Consider the following 24,203-nt stretch of genomic DNA (forward strand, 5'->3'; position numbering starts at 1 on the left):
AATTTGTCCATGTGTTTGATTTCTCATACTACCGAAGGGGTGGCTAGAACAGCAGGTGCAGGAGTAGTTATGAGACGTCACACCTGGATGTGCTTATGTGACTTTGCAGATACTTTTAAGACTTCCTTTGTCAATGCTCCTGTTGATGCTTCCCCTATTTTTGGCCCAAAGTTAAAAGACACATTAGCCAGGTATGAGAAGGACGGCAAGACCCTGTCTGTCATGGGTGTACATTTTTCCACCTCCATAAGTGGAAAGATGTGGTACAAAAAATCCCAGGGTCCTTTCTGTGACACGTGGTGAGTTTTCTCCCCAGGGCAGAGGGGGAAACTCATCACAAAGACATCCCAGAGGCAGAGGGGGTCCACGTAATCAGGGATTCAGAGATTCTTTCTCTGGACAGCCCTATCAGTGCTCCTGAAGAGTGGCCCAATTGTTTACCTCTGGAAGTAGTCGGGGGATGATTTTCTCTGCACCACCTTGCCTAGCAATCCATAATGACAGATTCTTGAGTGCAGACAATAATAACCAGAGGTTACAATATCCCCTTCGATCTTCTTCCAAGGCCATTAATGTGAATCCCTGAGATTCCACCCAGTCAAAGGGAAGCAGCAGGTCAAGAAATTCAAAAGCTGCTCAAAAAAAGAGTCATCAAAACAGTCCCACCAGACCAAATAGGATCTGGATATTACTCAAGGTTCTTTTTAGTGCCAAGGAAGACAGGGGACTGGAGGCCAATTTTAGACCTCAGCATCCTAAATAAGTTCATCCAACAAATGAAATTCCAGATGGTCACGGTTCAGTCTATCCTTCCATTTCTGGAGAAAGACGATTGGATGTGCTTGATGGCTCTCCAGGATGTGTATTACCACATACAAATGGACAAATGATCCAAGAGATTCCTCCACTTCCAGCTGGGAGCCAATCACTACCAATTTTGAGCACTGCCCTTTGGTTTCTCTGTAGCCCTCAGAGTGTACCAAATGCATGGCAGTGGTAACAGCTCACTTAAGACTGCAAGGATTCTGGGTGTTTCTGCATGTAGATGATTGGCTCCTTACTGTTCCTTACTAAGCGTCTACTGGTTCAAGCCTTACATTAAACTCTAAAACTATCAAAATCCTTAGAGATCTCTATAAACAAGGAAAAATCCAATTTGACTCCTACTCAAAATCTGGAATTCATAGGGGCAACTTTCAACAATCAGTCTTACCAAGTCTCCTTATACTTCACAGGTTACAGAGACTAAGATGTCAACTCTGGGTGATACACTCTCAGGACACGGTTTCAGCTTGTGCAGTCTTTCAACTCCTTGGGTCAGTGGCAGCATCAACCACTATAGTTCCCCTAGTGAAACTAAACATGAGACTCCTATAGTGGCTTCTAGTGACACAATGGTCTCCTTTGACTCATCCTATGTCCTTTCAGATCCACATAACAAATCGATGCAAACAAGATTTAATTTGGTGGATGAAGCCAGAAAAGGACTTGTGGAGTTGCCCCTTCTCCCCCTTTCAGCCCAAGTCCACACTGACCATGGACACCTCCCTGATGGGGTGGGGGGGGCATTTCCAGGGAAGGACAGTCCAAGGCACTTGGTCTCCTGTGGAGAACAACCTGCATATCAATGTTCTAGAATTGAGAGCGGTGATTCTAGCATTGCAAGCATTCCAATCTGCCCTCCCGTCAGGAACGATTCCTATCCAGTTGGACAACATGGCTTTAGTCTGGTATATTAACAAAGGGGGAACCAAATCCTACCCATTGTGTCAAGAAGCCAGGAGAATTTGGCAATGGGCAATATCTTCCAACCACTTTCTGATAGCAATGCACATTCCCAGGGATTCCACCTTAATTGCAGACAAGCTGAGCAGATGCATCCTACTGCCTCACGAGTGGTCTCTCAATCCTGCTATAGTGGTGAAGATCTTCAGTCTCTGGGGCCAGCCTTGCTGTGATCTTTTTGCATCCCCCACAAACCACAGATGTAGCAGCTCCTTTTCCCTAATCCCCCTCAGGGGGAGTCCCCAAAGGATGCTCTAGTACACGATTGGCCCACGGGACTTCTTTATACTTTTCCTCATTTACCTCTGATCCCGCAATTTCTAAAGAAAGCTCTTCGGTTGAGAAGCAGAGTACTCCTCATTGCTCCATTTTGGCCCTGACAAGTTTGGTTTCCCTTCCTTTGGTCTCACCTAGTGCACCAACCATGGATTCCTGATCCAATTCTGGAATTACTGTCTCATCCACAGGGGTTGGTATATCCAAACATATCGAGTCTCAAGCGGACAGCTTGGTTCCTCCACTTCCAGTAATTGCCAGCCAGAATAACCTATCTTTCCCTGTACATAACATTCTTCTGCCTTCACACAAACCATCCACCAGGAAACTCTATCTCAACAAGTGGAAGAGATTCATTATTTGGTCTTGACAAAAAGGACTAGGCCCCTGCTCAACTCCAGTTAGCGCTGTACTGGACTATTTGTCAAATATTCCCCATTCAGTAGCTGCAGCCTCCACTATTCGAGTACACCTGGCTGCTATTTCAAATTTCCACAATGGCTTCCAAGATTCATCTTTTATTTCCCATCGTCTCTGTAAAACCTTTTTGAAAGGTGTCTCAAACATTAGACCACTCTTCAAAGAACCCATCGAACCTTGGAGTTTGACATTAGTTCTACAATCCTTGATTCAATCTCCTTTCGAACCTGCTGCCACTTGTGATATAAAATTTTTATCCTGGGAATCCTTATTCTTGGTAGCTATTACCTCAGCAAGATGAATATCTGAACTACAAGCCTTGTGCATAAAACGCCCCTACATGGTCTTCCATAAGGACAGAGTATCACTTCAGACTAATCCTTCCTTTTTGCCCAAAGTTATTTCAGAATTGACTATTAATCAAACAACTGACCTGCCGGTTTTCTTTCCCAATTTCTCTAATAAAGGAGAATACTCCCAACATTTACTGGATGTACGTAGTTACGATTCTACCTAGACAGAACTAAGGAGAATACTCCCGACATTTACTGGATGTACGTAGTTACGATTCTACCTAGACAGAACTAAGGAGAATACTCCCGACATTTACTGGATGTACGTAGTTGCGATTCTACCTAGACAGAACTAAGGAGAATACTCCCGACATTTACTGGATGTACGTAGTTACGATTCTACCTAGACAGAACTAAGGAGAATACTCCTGACATTTACTGGATGTACGTAGTTACGATTCTACCTAGACAGAACTAAGGAGAATACTCCCGACATTTACTGGATGTACGTAGTTACGATTCTACCTAGACAGAACTAAGGAGAATACTCCCGACATTTACTGGATGTATGTAGTTACGATTCTACCTAGACAGAACTAAGGAGAATACTCCCGACATTTACTGGATGTACGTAGTTACGATTCTACCTAGAGAGAACTAAGGAGAATACTCCCGACATTTACTGGATGTACATAGTTACGATTCTACCTAGACAGAACTAAGGAGAATACTCCCGACATTTACTGGATGTACGTAGTTACGATTCTACATAGACAGAACTAAGGAGAATACTCCCGACATTTACTGGATGTACGTAGTTACGATTCTACCTAGAGAGAACTAAGGAGAATACTCCCGACATTTACTGGATGTACATAGTTACGATTCTACCTAGACAGAACTAAGGAGAATACTCCCGACATTTACTGGATGTACGTAGTTACGATTCTACATAGACAGAACTAAGGAGAATTTACTGGATGTACACAGGCAATTATGATTCTACTTAGACAGAACTAAATCACTACGAAAATCTGGCCAGTTATTTGTATCCTACTCAGGACCAAATTTGGGAAATTATGCTTCTAAGGTAACTTTATCTAAATGGTTGAGAAATTGTATATGCTTTACCTACCAACATAACAAAATTCCTCTAGCGACTAAGGTCAAGCCACATTCAACCATATCAGTGGCGACTTCTGTTGCTTTTCATTCAAGGGCTTCTGTGGATGATACCTGTGCAGCTGGAACAAGGCCTACCCCTCATACCTTTATCACTCATTATAAATTGGATTTGGTCTCCAGGGGGAGAGCATCTTTTGGTTTAGTGGTGCTCAGGAACATCCTTCCATAGGGGCCTCCCAGGACTAAAGGTAGCTAGGGACTCTGTCTCATCAGTAATGAATGAATGAAGATTAACAACATCAGATAAAGAAGTTATGTTCTTACCATAATGTTCCATCTGTGTTGTTGATCTTCATTCACTCATGACATCCCACCCTCCTACCCCCTCCAAAAGACTCCTAAAGGTTCAGATTTGGTCCAAATCCTGTATTAGGGAACTTGCTCAGAGAAAGCTTCTGCTTTCTTTCTTATGGGCAAACTCGATCTGAGGTAACAGGGAGAAGGGCACTATGGGTAAGGTTAGCTCTTGAGTTGTTTTGGCTGGTGTGAGCTTGTTATTAGCCCAACTCAATTCCGAGGACGGAACCGATACCCATCAGTAATGAATGAATGAATGAAGATTATACCATGACCCCCCCCAAAACGTGCACGCTGATTGGCCAGCGTGCCCGTTGTAAATCGAGTTATACTAATGGAAAAAGGTCCGGTCGCCCGGACTTTTTTCCATTAGTATAACTCGGTTTTTTAAAACACTGTCTCGCTATGTTAAATGGGTTTAACATAGCGAGACAGCTTTAAAATAAGCAACGGAGATCTCCGTTGCTTATTTTAAAGCTGTCTCGCTATGTTAAACCCATTTAACATAGCGAGACAATGTTTAAAAGCAACGGAGAAAGCAAGATCTCCATTGCTTTTTAGTGTTTCGCTATGTTAAATGAGTTAAACATAGGGAGACAGTTTTAAAATAAGCAACGGACATCTCCGTTGCTTATTTTAACTGTCTCGCTATGTTAAACTCATTTAACATAGCAACACTAAAAAGCAATGGAGATCTTGCTTTCTCCGTTGCTTTTGCTCACAACTCTGATGTACTGCGCAGCGCAGTACATCAGAACTGCCGCGATGCCAGACATCTGCGGAAGGGCAGCAAACAGGCATTATACTATGCCATTATTTAAGAAAAGTAATAGTTTCTTTTCTTAAATAATGTCATGGTATAATAGCAATAACTCAGGCCTGGGTGTGGGTAATGCTAAATTTACCCACGGTTGGCTTTGTTTGGTCCCTCAGGCTTCGCCCTCGGGACCAAACCACGCCAACCGTGGATAAATTTAGCATTACCCACACCCAGGCGTGGGTTATTGCTATATCAACAACTCAGATGGAACATTATGGTAAGCACATAACTTCTTTGTTTCTATTGTAAAGTGCAATTATTGTCAATTCAGCCATTTCTAAATCTAAATTGCCTTTTTTCTATTGTTGTTCAGAACTTAGTATAATCAAAAAACATAGCAACAGACTGTCATTCAATGACTAGGTCATTTAGGTCATTTATTTCCTATTTTCTGCACCTGTCGCCCCTGGGATTCAGGTTACTGGCTAAGGCTCTTGCCACCCCTATAGTTCCTTTTTTACGCAAACGTCAAAGGACAAAACCACCACCGTAACAGGTACAAGCATGCAAAATCTGAAGGTAATGCTACTCAATGCTAGAAGTCTAAACCTCAAAATGCACTCTCTCGAGGCACTCCTAAAAATGGAGAACATCGATATCTGTGCAGTAACTGAGACCTGGTTTAAGGCTCCAGAGAGCACTCCTGCAATACCAGGCTACAACTCTTACCACACTTTTCGGCCACCAAACCAGGACCGAAACACTAAAGGTGGAGGAGTGTCAATATTCACCAAGGATATTCACACCACCAGGCTAGTTGGCCAACACAATGTGTCTGAAATTCTCCAAGTGCAACTAACACTAGGTAAGACTGCAATCCAAATTGTAGCTTGCTACAGATCCCCCACCATACCCCAAGATTCTCACTACACCTTTCTAAACATACTGGAAAATATTAAGATAGAACCAAACACCCTAATACTGGGTGATTTTAACTACCCTGCCATTAACTGGGAAAACTACTCATGTCCCAACACCTTTGCAACGGTTCTTGGAATTCATAAATTCCAACGCCCTGGATCAACTAATCCATAGTCCCACCAGGGCTCCAATATCCTAGACCTGGTCATTACCAACATGGGAAATCAATGCTCCATACCTATGGTCACCCCTCGTTAGTCAGGTCTGACCATAAGCTAATCACCCTTAACATCCACATCCCATTCCGCCCCAGTAAAGAAACCACCATAAAAACTTCTCCAAAGCCAACTTCATGCTACTCAAGTCAGAAGTGACAAACTTCATGACACCCATGCAGACGGAACTGAAAGTTCAACTGCTGAATCCTACACTAAGGCACTGTACGAGCACATCCACTCATGCATGAATCGTGCCATCCCAAATAGAACCAAAATGCTCTCATCCAAAAAAGGAAGCCAATCTGGTGGTCCCCTGCCATAAACAAACTTTACAACAAAAGGAAGAAACTTTTGCAGAAAAGAGGAAAATCCCAGGATGCAAAAACTCCTTACTAGCCTCAGTAAGAAACTGAGATGCCTCATAAAATCCTCCAAAGCTAGTTATGAAAATAAAATTGCCAAAGATTCCAAAGACAACCACAAAGCATTCTATAACTATGTCAAGAATCTAAATGGCAATGCTCAGATCTGCTCTGAGCTAAAACAGAATGGCATTAAATATACTGATCCAAAGGATATTGCCAATATCCTGGCAGATTGATTCAGTGCCAACTTCAACCCCCTCTCACCCCCTAAATGGCCCATCTCAATACCCGAAGATTGCCAAATTCCAGTAATAACGGCCACACAGGTACAAAATGCACTCTCTAAAGCCAAGAATACAGCATCCATGGGACCAGATGACATCCCGGACTGTGTACTACATGAACTACAATATGAACTGGCACCTCACCTAAGTGTCATGTTTAATCATAGCCTCACCTCAGGTTTGGTGCCCACTGAGTGGCGCAGAGCTACAGTTATCCCAATCCACAAGGGGGGATCCACCTTGGATCCCGGAAACTACCGTCCCATCAGTCTGACAAGCCTTATCTGCAAGGCCATGGAGCGTATTATCATGGAACTTATAAACAAAGACATTGGCAACCTTCAAACACTGGACCCCACCCAGTTTGGGTTTGTGAAGGGCCGATCTTGTCTCCTGAACCTGATTGACTTCTTTGAATCAGTCTCCAGAGCCATGGACAAGGGTAAGGTGGTCCACACAGCCTATCTAGACCTTGCCAAGGCCTTTGACACCATCCCCCACTCTGGAATCATAGATAAACTTACTAAGTTGGGCATTAATCCTTATGTCACCCGATGGGTTGCTAAATGGCTTACTGATAGAACCCACACTGTAAAAGTAGCCGACTCCAAATCCAGCTCCAGACAAGTGACAAGTGGAGTACCTCAGGGTTCAGTCCTGGGGCCGCTCTTGTTTGGCATCTACTTCTCTGAAGTACAGGTCAACACTAACGGACTCTGGCTAACAAAGTTTGCAGATGACTGCAAACTGGGAGCCATTATTGAATCCCCATATGATGTGGATACTCTACAAAAGGGCCTTACAGAAACAGATGCTTGGTGCCAGAGCCATGGGCTCAAGCTCAATGCCAGGAAATGTATTGTTATCCCCTTTGGGAAAAAACCTGTATCCATGAATTACCATATAGGTGGCAGTACACTAAACACAGAAAGTGTGATAAGAGACTTAGGGACACAGGTGGACAGTGGTCTCACCTTCGATAGCCACATCGCCACAACAGTCAGGAAATCCTTCTAAGTGGCACACCTCATCATGAAGGGCTTTTCATCCAGAAAAAAGGAGGCCATTGTCCCACTGTACTCATCCCTCATTAGACCCATTATAGAATACAACGCCCCATTTGGTATGTACCTCTCAAGACATCTGCAACAACTGGAAAGGCCTCAGAAATACCTCACTAAAAGAATCACAGGCCTAAAGCAGATGCCCTATGCTGACCGCCTTAAAAAACTCCAGCTATACTCTGTTGCATATCGTCTACTCAGAGGCGATCTCTGCTTAACATACAAGGCCATGTCAAACCCAGAGCTGTTGGACATGCTACACTTAAAGAAATCCCAATCCCTCAGAGCTACACGCTTCAGGGATCCAAACCTTGTCATCACAATAAACAAAATATGCTGGAGGGATAGGTTCCTGACCCAGAGACTCCCAAGACTCTGGAATAGATTGCCCATACATGTCAAGCAGAGTGCCTCTTTGGACCTCTTCAAGAGGAACCTTGACGATTGGATGGGAGAAAGGAAATTCACCCCAGGGATCACGTCAGTCGCCCTGCTAAACAGGGGTCCAGGAAAGTAAATAATGTGGGAAGAAATAGCCAGGGAATTGTTATGGCTAGGCTTGTATAGGCCCTAGGGCTGATAGCCTACTACCAACCTATGAACCTATATATTAATTCCATACCTGTTCATTTTAGAAAGTGGCATTCTAACTTTAAAACATTTGTTGACAGGCCTTGTGCACTTAGGGTGATCCCTACATATGATATTTCAACTTAATGATGTTAATGCTGATTCTCTCTGGATTTTATATTTTAATAGCCTTTTTGTTCATAATAATTATAGCATTTTGTCCAACCTAATATGCACTAATGACCTAGTATTAATTGCTGAAACCTGGTCAAATGCTAACTCTGGTCTGACCTTTGGGCTCCTGATCCCCTCTGAGGTTTCTGTTTTCCATGATTTCATGTCTAACTGAGCTAGGGTAGACATATTATCTATCGTACAGCTGTTTCTTTTAATCATGTTCCGATAAGATCTACTAACACCATTGTGCATGCTCTAGCATTGGGATCTTCTTTTGGATGTCATTATTTGTTGTCCCCCCAATAATATTAGACTTTTCTTACAGCAGTTCATAGGTTCATAGATGAGTATGTCCCCCCAATAATATTAGACTTTTCTTACAGCAGTTTATGGAATTTCCCATCTCCTCTGTTTTAGATCACCCACACTGGTTAGTTTTGGGTGATTTTAATGTCATAGTGGACAGCTTCTGTATGAGATTTCCTTTATATTATGAACGGCTTTGGTTTTACACAAACAGTTAAGTCTGCCACTCATATGCACAGCCTCACTCATGAGCCTGTTTTTTAGCTTGGAGTTCCTATACATTGAACCAGCTACTTGGTCATATTACTATAAAGTTTTCAGTCAATTAGTTTCACTATTATCTCCCCAGAATTAGTTATGCTCCTTGTAGGAATCTCCAGGTACTTTCTTCCAAGAATTTTACATCTGCTCTCACACTGATTTCTATCATTTCTTACATGGATCTTAACAACCTTGTTAATGTTTAAACACCTTACTAGGACAGGTTTTTGATCAGGCAGCCTCTGTGCAGTTTCATTCACTTCAACTGGTTCCTTGAGAGCCATGATTCAATGCAGCTATAAAATCTCTAAGGAGGAATGGTCATAGACTGGAATGGAGATGGAGGCACCACAGTCTGGAATGGAGAAGGAGGCACCACAGTCTGGAATGGGGATGGAGGCACCACAGTCTGGAATGGGGATGGAGGCACCACAGTCTGGAATGGAGATGGAGGCACACAGTCTGGAATGGAGATGGAGGCACACAGGCTTGATTGAAGACAGCTTTAGCATAGACAATTTTTCAGCATATCACTAGCAGATCAACCATCAAAAGTTTGCTTGCCTTTCTACACCAAACTCTAAAGCTACCAAAAGTCCTGTGGCCTTATTCCAAATGAGTGGATGCCTTACTAACCTTTAGTGTCTTGACCCTCAGCAGCCTCTCCCTTCACATAAATGTGAACTGGATGTACATTATATTACTGCCAAGACTGCTCATATCATACTCTCACTCGTCAGTCCAAACTCTGTTTGTCTTGCAGTTGGTCCCACAGCAATTTTCCTACAGTCCTATTGGGAAGAGTTGTCCATTCCTGATATTGCTGGCCTGAAGGTTCTTATCACCAATATGCATAATACCACCTGTTCTTTGAATCCAGGCCTTCTAGGCTTGTGATGGCACCCCTAGTGGCAGTGGGTCCATTGCCACCAATTCTCCTAGGAGTTGGGTGTTTCCCTCTTATTTAAAGGAAGCTCTCGTTATTCCAATCCTAAAACAGCTGGTCTGGATTCTGATGATCTCAACAACTACTGTCCTATTTCAAACCTTCACTTCGTGATAAGATTATTAAGAAAGTGCTTTACCTTCAGCTGGAGTCCTACTTGAACAGTCAGGGCATCCTTGATCCATACCAGTCAGAATTTAGGGAAAGACATAGTACTAAAACAATTGTGACTAGTGTACTTATTCACTTTCTATCCATACCAGTCAGAATTTAGGGAAAGACATAGTACTGAAACAATTCTGACTAGTCTTTTATTCACTTTCTATCCATACCAGTCAGAATTTAGGGAAAGACATAGTACTGAAACAATTCTGACTAATCTTTTATTCACTTTCTATCCATACCAGTCAGAATTTAGGGAAAGGCATAGTACTGAAACAATTCTGACTAGTGTGCTTATTCACTTATTCACTTTCTATCCATACCAGTCATAATTTAGGGAAAGACATAGTACTGAAACAATTCTGACTAGTCTTTTATTCACTTTCTATCCGTACCAGTCATAATTTAGAGAAAGACATAGTATTGAAACAATTCTGACTAGTCTTTTATTCACTTTCTATCCATACCAGTCAGAATTTAGGGAAAGACATAGTACTGAAACGATTCTGACTAGTCTTTTATTCACTTTCTATCCATACCAGTCAGAATTTAGGGAAAGGCATAGTATTGAAACGATTCTGACTAGTCTTTTATTCACTTTCTATCCATACCAGTCAGAATTTAGGGAAAGACATAGTACTGAAACGATTCTGACTAGTCTTTTATTCACTTTCTAACCATACCAGTCAGAATTTAGGGAAAGACATAGTAATGAAACAGTTCTGACTAGTCTTTTATTCACTTTCTATCTATACCAGTCAGAATTTAGGGAAAGACATAGTACTGAAATGATTCTGACTAGTCTTTTATTCACTTTCTAACCATACCAGTCAGAATTTAAGGAAAGACATAGTACTGAAATAATTCTGAATAGTCTTTTATTCACTTTCTATCCATACCAGTCAGAATTTAGGGAAAGACATAGTACTGAAACAATTCTGACTAGTGTGCTTATTCACTTTCTATACATACTAGTCAGAATGTAGGGAAAGATATAGTACTGAAACTATTCTGACTAGTGTATTTATTCACTTTCTATCCATACCAGTCAGAATTTAGGGAAAGACATAGTACTGAAACAATTCTGACTAGTCTTTTATTCACTTTCTATCCATACCAGTCAGAATTTAGGGAAATACATAGTACTGAAACAATTCTGACTATGTGCTTATTCACTTTCTATCCATACCAGTCAGAATTTAGGAAAAGACATAGTACTGAAACAGTTCTGACTAGTCTTTTATTCACTTTCTATCCATACCACTCAGAATTTAGGGAAATACATAGTACTGAAACAATTCTGAATAGTGTACCTATTCACTTTCTATCTATACCAGTCAGAATTTAGGAAAAGACATAGTACTGAAACAATTCTGACTAATCTTTTATTCACTTTCTATCCATAGTAGTCAGAATTTAGGGAAAGACATAGTACTGAAACGATTCTGACTAGTTTTTTATTCACTTTCTATCCGTACCAGTCAGAATTTAGGGAAAGACATAGTACTGAAGCGATTCTGACTAGTCTTTTATTCAATTTCTATCCATACCAGTCAGAATTTAGGGAAAGACATAGTACTGAAACGATTCTGACTAGTCTTTTATTCACTTTCTATCCATACCAGTCAGAATTTAGGGAAAGACATAGTACTGAAACGATTCTGACTAGTCTTTTATTCACTTTCTAACCATACCAGTCAGAATTTAAGGAAAGACATAGTACTGAAACAATTCTGACTAGACTTTTATTCACTTTCTATCCATACCAGTCAGAATTTAGGGAAAGACATAGCAATGAAACAATTCTGACTAGTGTGCTTATTCACTTTCTATCCATACCAGTCAGAATTTAGGGAAAGACATAGTACTGAAACGATTCTGACTAGTCTTTTATTCACTTTCTAACCATACCAGTCAGAATTTAAGGAAAGACATAGTACTGAAACAATTCTGACTAGACTTTTATTCACTTTCTATCCATACCAGTCAGAATTTAGGGAAAGACATAGCAATGAAACAATTCTGACTAGTGTGCTTATTCACTTTCTATCCATACCAGTCAGAATTTAGGGAAAGACATAGTACTGAAACAATTCTGACTAGTGTGCTTATTCACTTTCTATACATACTAGTCAGAATGTAGGGAAAGATATAGTACTGAAACTATTCTGACTAGTGTACTTATTCACTTTCTATCCATACCAGTCAGAATTTAGGAAAAGACATAGTACTGAAACAATTCTGACTAGTCTTTTATTCACTTTCTATCCATACCAGTCAGAATTTAGGGAAATACATAGTACTGAAACAATTCTGAATAGTGTACTTATTCACTTTCTATCTATACCAGTCAGAATTTAGGAAAAGACATAGTACTGAAACAATTCTGACTAGTCTTTTATTCACTTTCTATCCATACCAGTCAGAATTTAGGGAAAGACATAGTACTGAAACGATTCTGACTAGTCTTTTATTCACTTTCTATCCATACCAGTCAGAATTTAGGGAAAGACATAGTACTGAAACGATTCTGACTAGTCTTTTATTCACTTTCTATCCATACCAGTCAGAATTTAGGAAAAGATATAGTACTGAAACGATTCTGACTAGTCTTTTATTCACTTTCTATCCATACCAGTCAGAATTTAGGGAAAGGCATAGTACTGAAACGATTCTGACTAGTCTTTTATTCACTTTCTATCCATACCAGTCAGAATTTAAGGAAAGACATAGTACTGAAACGATTCTGACTAGTCTTTTATTCACTTTCTATCCATACCAGTCAGAATTTAGGGAAAGACATAGTACTGAAACGATTCTGACTAGTCTTTTATTCACTTTCTAACCATACCAGTCAGAATTTAGGGAAAGACATAGTACTGAAACAATTCTGACTAGTCTTTTATTCACTTTCTATCCATACCAGTCAGAATTTAGGGAAAGACATAGTACTGAAACAATTCTGACTAGTGTGCTTATTCACTTTCTATCCATACCAGTCAGAATTTAGGGAAAGACATAGTACTGAAACTATTCTGACTAGTCTTTTATTCACTTTCTATCCATACCAGTCAGAATTTAGGGAAAGACATAGTACTGAAACAATTCTGACTAGTGTACTTATTCACTTTCTATCTATACCAGTCAGAATTTAGGGAAACACATAGTACTGAAACGATTCTGACTAGTCCTTTATTCACTTTCTAGTTGCAAGTGATTAATGTTATTATTCTTTTCTAGCCTTTTTTTGGTCTCTTTTCGGCATCTGGCTTGATGGACCATTTGATTTTTCTGGAGCATCTGGAGCACTACTGCAGTATCTTTATGGTGCTCCTATCCTTACTAACCTCCAGGCTTCACAAAATTAATACTTGAACAATGCTATAACAAAGTTGCAAAATTTGCAGCAAATACCCCTTTCAGAACCCACCAATGTATAGCACTGAAAACCTAAACTGCTTACAACTACCCCATCAACTAACATATACATAGCTTCTTACCACATATAAAATTATTCATCATCTATCTGACTGTCCAGCACTAAAAAAAATTCTACACAACTATGTTCCCAGTTGGTCACTGCGATCCAGTGACCAAAGATTCCTGTCTGTCTGCAAACCTATCAAGTCTACTGGGCATTGTATGTACTCGTACAAGGTTGCACTCCTTGCCTGTATCCATCAAGTCAATACCCTCCATCCCATCTTTAAAAAAACACTCTGAAAGACATCCTAGCTAAAATCTGTCTCTGTTCTTATTCAATACAAAGATAAGCTATATCTTTAAATGCAAACAAGCACATTTTCTTTCCTTATATCTTCTTACTCTCCCTTCTTCACTTACTTCCTTACTTCTATCAAATTCTCTTACCTAACTTTTTCTCTAAATATGCCATAAGGCTGCTTTTCCCTCATTTCATATTACAATTCCTGTTTATATTAGACTAACTTACCTTTATTTTCTCTACAAACAGTCTAAAATTTTTCTAAATATTAAATGGTCATATAACCTGTATCGATTCTTAACCAATTTTTTATATTATGTCTAATTTGTTGTGATTATTTAAATTACAGATGTTTTGTGTTTTTTGAAGCTTGTAAAATTATTGTTCTTAAAATGTTTTATAATAATTTGGAGCTTCTATTCCCAGACCTCTGCTGGAAATGGGCTTCTACCCAGTCGGACTTTCCTGTTAAGCAGATGTCAATAAATGAATACATCTATGAAACTGTCCCTGGTTGGTTTGCTTCATGTCTATCTGGTCACACTCAGGGTGGTTTCTGGAGTAACTTCTTCCTCCTCCCACACTTTGACATATGGGGTACCACAGGGCTTCATTCTGGCTCCACTTGCTGTTCACTATCAACCTATTGCCATTGGGCAACATTTTCCATTTGAGAGGTTTGCAATATCACTGCTATGCTTATGACACACAACTTTGCCCTGATTTCATTGGGATTATGTGGCTGCTCGTAATTTCCTTTCATATGACCTGGAACTTATTCATACTAGACGGTCAGTACCAGGCTCAAGCTCAATACCTCCCCAAGACTGTTGCTCTGGTGGTCCATGCAACAATGATGGAGTCTTTCCTTTCGGTTTTGTCCCTTAATATTTTTTACCAGGGCAATAAACTTACATTTGTGTGAAAGATGCATGATCTAAGTATGATATTTGATGACAGATCAACACTTACTGACCAGATCTTTGCAGTGGCCAAATCATCTTGCTTCCATTTGTGGTGCATCATTCTTGACAAGCACCTTATTCCTGTCACTGATCTCCCTATGATGCTGCAAGCTTTGGTTTCATCATGATTAACACTACTGCAACACATTATATGTTTATCCGAGTCAGATTTTTCTTGCTTACAGCCTGTACAAAACTCTGCAGTTCGGTTACTAACTGGGGTTACTTGACACCATCGTACTACACCAATTCTGCAGAATCTGCACTGGCTACCTATATACTAGTAGATCATTTACAAGATCCTTTCTTGGTTTACCGGATCACCTATCTGTCTGACCTTTCATACAAGTATAATCCTAGTTGTTCTCTCCACTCCAGCACAGCCTTGATTATTTAGTTATCAAGGTCCTGTAGTATTGAATTTGCTTTCCATCTGGCTTTGTGTCACCCTTCCCCCCACTTTAGTATGATTTAAAACATGGTTAAAACACATCTGTTTGAACTCTCATACAACTAACATATTTTTATCATCCTACTGTATTCATTATTTTTATTATATTTATATATATATATGTATGTTATATTCTGTGTTTGTTGTTATTACCTGTACAATGCATGGGCTCATTTGGGACACCTTTTTTTGTCAGAGTGAAGAATTAGCTGGTGTTATAAAAAACAGCCTTCTACATCGATCCTGAAATGTAACCCCCCAAATGCTCCATAAGAGAACAAAAGATTTAACAGAAAAAAATGAAATGTTTATGGCCATACATTAAAAAACCCTGTGCATACAGTACAGACTAGTATTTCTTATGAATGTAAGCAAAAGGGGCAGCTTGTGTGAAAGCAGGCTATCTGTAAAAGATTGTCACATGTTCATTTCCTTTTTGTTATACCTATTGTAATAAGTCAATTCCAGGCAGAGTCAACAACACTCTACCCTGGTTGTGGCTTCATTAGTGGCTTTCTGAAAGGGGTGGATTCTAGAGATGTTTTAGAAGCAGCAGCTTGGTCCTCTGTATATACCTTTGAAAGCATAGCAAACTAGATTCCTTTTCTAGTTTTAGAGCAGGCTTTGGTAGGATCATTCTCCTGCAGCTCCTGGACCCTTTATCCTTTCTCATTATAGTCATTATAAGCTAGAAGATGTAGTTCTGTATTAATAAAAATAAATTAAAGCCCTTATTGTTTCAGAATCAACAGACTGCTGTTTCATTCCAGTATTCAGTAAATTTTGTTTGTTGTTTATTCTAAATACTCGTGGTTCTTTAATGTTGGCATTCTAAGCTATGGTAATTAACTGTGGTTCTTTAGTGTGGTCATTCTAAGCTGTGGTAGTTAACCGTGGTTCTTTGGTATGGTCATTCTAAGCTGTGGTAGTTAACCGTGGTTCTTTGGTGTGGTCATTCTTAGCTATGGTAGTTAACTCATATAGCTTAGGCTGCTACTTCAAATAATGAACACAGTACAGTTGTACAAGTAAACTTACCATTACAGTAGATGTTTGAATGATCACTGCTGCAGTAGCCTCTCCCCTTCCATCCCCCTTATTTTTGTGTAATTTTCATTTTCTAGGGTGAGGACTTTGATTTTTACTTACCTAGCACTGACCTCTTTCAGAGGTCAGCATCCCTCTCTCTCTGTTGGCATGAAAGCTCTAAAAGGCTTTGTGCCCAAATCTGTTTTTTTAGTCAGTTCAGCTTGAGCTGATTGAAGGTTTGGGTGCGCGGAAGGTGTCTTGAAGCTTTGGAAGCTGGCCAGCTGTTATATCCTATACTGGATATAACCCATGTAGTAACAGTAATTATTTGAATATCTACTCTTATGGTAAGTTCAACTTTCACAGCTGTACTTTCTTTGTGTGGTGTACATTTATTTTACTTATTTGTTTTTATCCTCAACTGTGGAGGACTCTTTTTTGTCATCATCTTCTCAACACCTGGGGGAGACCAATAATGGAACTCTTCAGGGAGACAACTGACATAGATTAGTTCTGAGGAGGAACAGAAGGAAATATATTTTCTCACAAAAATGGTGGATGGTGAATAAAGAGCCTTCCTAGAGTAGAAGGATCAACAGCTGTGAAAGAATTCTAGAACATAAAACAGTGAATTCTAGAACATAAAACAGTTCCCATGCAAGATGGACAAAAGTCAGTTGTTAGTTAAATGGGATGTGCAATTTGCCACTGTGGTAGACAGATCAGCTGGCTATGTGACCATGTAACTATTATCTGCCGTGCAACTTTATGTTTCAGAATCTGACAATAACTTGTACATAGTACAACAATGATGCACCAAACAGTTTTTTTTATAACCCAGCTGTTCCATAGACAGGAATGTAAACTTACCCTCCTGGCTTTCTTCACTTTTAGGCATTCCAACATATGTCAGGGTTAAATCTACACTCATCTGAAAAGAAAAAAATCAGGGCTTCACTTGGAACTGCACTGCAAGATGGAGAATGTCTGTGGCATCATTGTACTTCTGAGGCGCTGACAAGGACAGCACGTTCTATTATTTAATTACTACCTGCGAACTGTATAAATTGTACATGCCGTTAGATCTATCCTTCACAATGAACAATAACTTTCATTCCACAGAAGACATTGAATTTCACCAACCATAATCATTTAATCCCATTTGAAAATAATGAATTTCAAAAGCAATGACTGGGAAGAGTTGCATCTTCATTAAACATTTATCTGCTGTTATCTACACACATTTCTGTCTGTAACTCAGTGAGGGTGGATTAAAAAGACACTACTTTTTTACATTTATCTTACGCCAGCTTGTGTGCTGCACAAATCCAAGAATCGCCAACCAATAAAATCTGCAGCATTCATGAGTCCCTGTTCTGACATTGTAACGTATACATCAATAAAAACTATTGGATAATTGCACTGAATCACTCATCTTCCTTACCATAACACTGGCGGTGCAGCTTGTTTTGTTTTTTAACAATATAGTAATACATGATTTCTGAATCTCTTTTTGGCCTGTGTAACCACTCACTCACTGAGCACTCAAACCCTGCAGTCCCATTCTTTTTTCATGTTTCCTTCTACCCACATAAATGGACAAGAAAGATAAGAGGCAGGAATCATGGCTGTCATCCATCAGGAAGTTAGGTAGAACATTTTAAATGATCCGAACACTCAGCATTGTTTGGCCAGAAAGGATGGTGCAATGCCTGCTTCTGCACGCTAGGACATGGGTATGTATTTCTACTTCCAGCATGTCTGCCAAGCTACAATATGATGCACTCCTTGCAGCTTTGTGCCTTGCATCCTGCTCTTCATAAACCAATCACACATTTGAAGTGTACCTAGGGTGTCGCTTCTGTAGTAGAAATTGAAATGTCCCCTCCCACTGGGATGGGTGAGCAGGCACTGGTCACTCCCCTCCCCTCCCCTCCCTTCTCAGCTGGCTCCTCATATAACTAGGCCACTTGTTGATCCAGGGTTGGCTGGGGGTTTGATCAAGGCTCCATGCCTCTAAGCCCCAGAGTGAGCCATCACATCAGTATGTTTAATTAATACACTGATACGTGGACATTTTTTACACCGTTTCAGAAGTCATTGATTTACTTAATGTTCATGTTTCAGTTGTGGGCACCATGTATACATGTATCATTAGTATTTGCTGCATATGATGGTTATCTAACAAAATACCTCAAAAGTGATCTGTGGTTCACATCTGTTTTAAGTCATCTTTCACAACACCTCCTCTGTTATGGGACCTTGAATTCTTTTTCCAATAATCAGCCAGGTGGTACAGCCTTATACATGACCCTCTGATGTCAGATATACCATGCTAGAAATCAGAATTCATATGCCTTTACCTGTGGGGAGGACTTTTAGGCAATATGTATGTGAACTTCATACCACTGTTAGAAGCATACTGACAGGGCAATATATTATCATGCTTGTCATGTGGGTATGTTTCTGTACTCACGGCTTAGCAGTGTTATGGCTGTTGTCGTCTGGAAAGAGGGTACAGCCCTTTTTTAATTAAATGTATAACTGCTGCAATTGCCATGTCTCATATTTCTGCCATCAGCCCTGGATCCTGATCACATACACTAGCCTTAGGACTATTGGGTGGGTGGGGGGGACACTATCCGTTTGTCACAAGCAGGAAACAAGACAAGGGACAGGAAGGATCTCTGTACTTAATGGAACTGCATCAACTGATGGAAAACAAAAGAAGAGGTGAAACATACGTTAGCAGAAGAGGTGAAAAGTACAGTTTTGTACCTACCATAAATGTAGATGTCCGATAGATATGCAACTGCAGTCATAACATATGGGTTGTCCTGCCTCAGGCAGCCCTCGGTCGGCCGGATTCCAAAGTCTGGGTCCGACGTCGGCTGATGTCGCATTTCTCTCCGACGTCAGAGCGGCTGGAGTACATAAGCATCAGCCGACGCCATTTTCTTCAGTGTTTCTTGCCCCAGATGCCAGGTGCCCTCCAAGGAAGGCTGTAATCAAATTGGAAGACAAAAACAGGATTCCAGACAAATAAATGAGCAATAAACAGATACACCATAACAGATATCCCCAGCTAAGAGAAACAGGGATAGGAGTGGACCCTAGGCATAGAGGGGTATGGAGGGAGGGAAAATCCGACTGCAGTTGCATATCTATCGGACATCTACATTTATGGTAGGTACAAAACTGTACTATGTCCTTCAAGAATGCAACTGCAGTCATAACATATGGGTAGAATACCATAGCTTAGCTGGGGGAGGAGGAATGCTCTACGAAAAAGATGGTGTGGCAATCAAACCCTGCAGGACTGCCGAAGCAAAGCCTGCTCTGGATCTGGAGTATAGAGGGAGACTGTAGTGTTTGGAGAATGTATGCACGGAGCTCCATGTAGCAGCTTCTAGAATGTCCTTAGTAGGCACCCCTCTTAAGAATGCTGTAGAGGTGGCTGTAGTTCTGGTGGAATGTGGTCTGACATTGGCTGGAACAGTCTTTCCATGAAAGGAATAACAGAATCTGATGCAATGTCCAATCCATTTTGAAATAGTCTGTTTTGAAATTGCTTTTCCTTGGACTGCAGGGGCGTAAGCTACAAAAAGTTGTTCAGACTTCCTACTGGTCTTGGTTCTGTCCAGGTACTATCAAAGTTGTCTGTGAATGTCCAAGGTATGTAAAAGTCTTTCCCCCTTATTCTCAGGATTGGGGAAGAAAGCAGGCAGATGAATAGCTTGATTTAAAGAAACCTTAGATACCACCTTTGGCATAAAAGTACGGTTGGTCCTTAATGAAACCCTATCTCTGTGGAAAATTATGAACGGTGGTACTGCCATTAGGGCCTGTAGTTCCGAAACCCTTCTTGCTGAGGTAATTGCCAACAGGAAAGCTGTCTTCCATGAGAGAAATTGCAAGTCAACTGAAGCTGCTGGCTCAAATGGAGGTAGAGTCAGTTTTTCTAGGACAAAATTGAGGTCCCAGGCTGGCACTGGAGCCTTTCTTGGTGGCTTAATGTTCTTGATTCCCCTGAGGAATTGCCTTAGCAAAGGATGTGAAAAGACAGGCGGATCAGTGTTATATCTAGCTGAAATAGCTGATGCATGTATCTTTATGGAAGAATATGAGAGTCCATTCTTTAGCATATCTGCCAAATATTCCAGGATGAGTGGGATGTTCAATAATGATGCATCCTGTCCCTTGCTGGTATTCCAAATGCTGAATCTCTTCCATTTTGCTAAGTAAACCTTTCTGGTGGATGGTCTTCAAGCCTCTGTTAGTATCCGCTGAACTTCCTTGGAGAGAGATAAGTTGAGGTTATTCATGGGATCTCCCAGGCTGTTAGCTGCAGTGTCTGAAGGTTTGGATGTACTGTTTTGAAGTTGTGTTGAGTCAAAAGTAGAGGCCATTAGGGAAGGGCCCACTTCTTGGTGTGACATATGCTCCGTAGTAGTGGATACCAGTGTTGTCTTGGCCAGTCCGGAGCTATTAGGATCCCCTTGGGTCTCTCTGATTTGATATTTAGTAATACTGAGGTCATCAGTGGCAGAGGTGGGAATGCATAGATTTTTAGGAAGTTCCAGTTGAATGAGAGAGCATCTATTTTCCAAGCTTGTGGATGGTATGTCCTTGAGCAGAATTTTTGTAGATGATGGTTGAGGTGAGAGGCAAATAGGTCTACTTCTGGCCTGCCCCATGTCGAAGTGAGCTGTGTGAAGATCTTCGGATGTAACCTCCACTCGTGTGGATCTGTGAAATTCCTGCTTAGGCTGTCCGCCAGCACATTGTCTTTGCCTGGAACAAACTGGGATTGTAACTGAATGTTTAGGCTCAGTGATTTTTCCCAAAGATGCATTGTCAGTCTGCAAAGGGGGTAAGAATGGGTGCCCCCTTGCTTGTTTATATACCACATCACAGTGGTGTTGTCTGTCCGTATCAGTAAATGTCCTTGTTGAAGTTGGTGTTGAAAGGTAAAGACATACCATCCACAATAGATGCTCTCTCATTCAACTGGAACTTACTGCCAGCATTTCCTTTTGGTTTATATGCAGATGTGTTTCCTTTGGAGACCATTGTCCTTGTATACACCTGCCTTCCATGTGCGCCCCCCATCCAAGGTCTGAGGCGTCTGTGATCAAGGTCTGTGTTATCTGTGGTTTTTTGAATGACATACCTGTGTTTGCCTGGCTTACCGAGGCCCACCATAGGAATTCATTTTGTAGGCATGGAATGAGCGGTATGGTTGTCTCTAAGTTGTTGCTGTGCTGAGACCATAGGCTTTTTAGGTACCATTGAAGCTTTCTCATGTGTAGTCTTGCTAATGGAACTAGGAGAATGCAGGATGCCATGTAACCCAGGGCCTGTAGGAATCTCCTTGCAGTCATCTGGGTAAGTTTTGCCAAACCTTTGAAATAATGAGTTAACTTCTCTTGCTTGTCTTCTGTTAGGTAAGCCATTTGAGAGGCTGTGTCTAATTTGGCTCCTAAGAAGATTATTTGCTGGGATGGCTGAAGTCTTGACTTTTGGAAGATGACTGTGTATCCCAGAGCTTGAAGTAATCATATGACATAGTCCAAGTTTTTTGTCAAAATCAGTTTGTCGTCCGCTTGTATGAGGCAGTCGTCCAGGTACGGGTAAATTTGGATCCCCTGGAGCCTGCAATGAGCGATTACTGAAGCCAGGCATTTCGTGAATACTCTGGGCGCAGTAGATAAGCCAAATGGCAATGCTGAGAATTGATAATGCTCTGGCCCTGCAAGAAATCTGAGGTATCTTCTGCAGCTGTGTCTGATAGGGACATGCAGGTATGCCTCCTTGAGGTCCAGAGTAATCAGCCAAGACCCCTTGCCCAGCATGGGAAGGAGTTGCTGTAGAGTCAGCATTTTGAACTTTGGTACTATGAGAAAGGTGTTTAATGCGGACAAATCCAGTATTGGTCTCCATTGAGATTCTTTTCTTGGAACAAGGAACAGTCTTGAGTAAAACCCTGGCCTTGTTCTTGTTGTGGAACTCTTTCTATTGCTTTCATCCGAGCCAGCAGAGATTTGCCTGATAGCCTCTGCCCTCTGGTTTTGTGGTAGGTTTGGCATGCCTTGTTTTCTTGGTAAGGTATGAAAATGGAACCTGTAACCTCGGTCTATAATGTCCAAAATCCATTTGTCCTTTGTCAATCTGTGCCAATTGTCTGCAAACAGAGATAATTTCCGCCAAGGGAGCTTCTATTTGTTCCTTGGTAGGCGGAAGTAGAGGAAAGTCATTGAGATTGTGGCTGTGGGGCAGGTGAAACCCTGTGTCACTTCTTTGGTTTGCTGGCTGCCATTGTCGCCCCTGTAAGGACCTCTGTATTGTCCTCTTCCTCGCCATGTCTGTTTTACCCCTTTGAAATTTTTCAGGATTAGGAAAGGACCAGTTTTTGAAGGCCAATTCCTACTGAATCTGGGGGGTTGAACCTGGAGGAAATCTTTCACCGTCTGAACTGATTTTGCTTTTTCCTCGATGGACTTTAACACATCCTTAGAATTAGCACCAAAAAGCTTGTTCTTTTCCAAAGGTGCATCCAGAAGTTTTGCCTTTACATGATCTGGTAGAGGTTGATCTTTTAACCATGCATGTCTACGAATGACTGCCCCTGTCATAGCTGCCCTACATGAAGCTTCCAGTGCATCATATCCACACTGCAGGAAGTGATTGCTTACTTGCTGAGAGTTATGTACAGCTTCCTGCAATGACTTCCTGTCTAAAGGATCAGGAGAGGCCAATGTTTTCTGTAAATCTTTTAACAGGAAATCCTGATATTGTAACATATGAAAAAGGCAATTCAAAGCTCTCATAGATAAAGTAGTGGAGGTGTAGACCTTTTTCCCCCCATCTCTCTAATGACCTAGCTTCCCTGTTAGAGGGCAAAGGATTTTTAGAGGTGGAAGCTGAAACACCTTTAGGTCCCTGAGAAATAGTTTCCAAACAGCAGTATGGGCCCTGAATAAATGGGAATGTGTTTCTGGGACCCTGTAATACCTGTCTGGCTTGGCTGGAGCAGGAGGAAGAGAATCAGGGGTAACACTAGAGTCAGAATATAAATCATCCAAAACATCAAGCACAGGAGGAATAGCTAAGGGCCTGTGCTGGGGCTTTTTAAGGAATGTTCGAAGGCGCTTTCTGGAATCAGAATATTCCTGGCCTTGCCACTTGAAATGTTCCCTCATGGTATGCAGAACTTCCCCAAAAGAAATATCCTCAGGAGGGAGGCCGAGGATGGAATCCTCTGCATCTGAGTCCTCATAGGTCTGGAAGAGCTCTTCCTGGCCATCGGAGTGGACAGAGTCCTCAGAATCTTCATCTGAAGGAATAGGGTCAGAGGGTTCAACCCGGGGCCTTTTATCAGAAGGAGGCTGGGATCATCCCTCAGGATGGGCCTGTGAACCTCTAATCATAGAAATTAAGTCAGCAGCCATAGTCATGATTTGTGTCTCTGGAGTAGGCTGAGGTAAGGCTTTAGCAGTAAGATGCTTGGTCTTGCTGGCTGCCTTAGCCCTAGTGTAGGCCTTAATAGACATGGCCATAGGAGGCCTGGCAGCTCCACGTGCAGGAGTGACCTTATCTACAGCAATGGTCTCGGGCATTTCCTCGGTTTCGGTATCCGGAGGAAAATCAATAACTGGCGTTGGGGTGATATCCGGAATCGGAGTCGTCGGTAATGCGGTGTCTTCGGTTCGGAGCGGTGGAATAACCGTCTCAGGGGGAACCG

The 24,203-nt window shown here is 41.3% G+C and overlaps 1 protein-coding gene across 3 annotated transcripts in view; it reads right to left on the reverse strand.

The window, feature by feature from the left end:
• Window positions 1-24,203, reverse strand: part of CFAP119 (cilia and flagella associated protein 119) — a 224,593-nt gene that overhangs the window by 60,126 nt on the left and 140,264 nt on the right. For all 3 annotated transcript variants that reach the window (XM_044086646.1, XM_044086643.1, XM_044086644.1), the window contains one exon: window positions 17,330-17,390. In XM_044086646.1, the coding sequence (XP_043942581.1) occupies window positions 17,330-17,390 (61 nt within the window). The remainder of the gene's footprint in view (window positions 1-17,329; window positions 17,391-24,203) is intronic.

Source organism: Protopterus annectens, chromosome 10.part0, assembly GCF_019279795.1.
Source record: "Protopterus annectens isolate FY-2018-M chromosome 10.part0, PAN1.0, whole genome shotgun sequence".
In the NCBI taxonomy this organism is placed as follows: Eukaryota; Metazoa; Chordata; order Ceratodontiformes; family Protopteridae; genus Protopterus; species Protopterus annectens.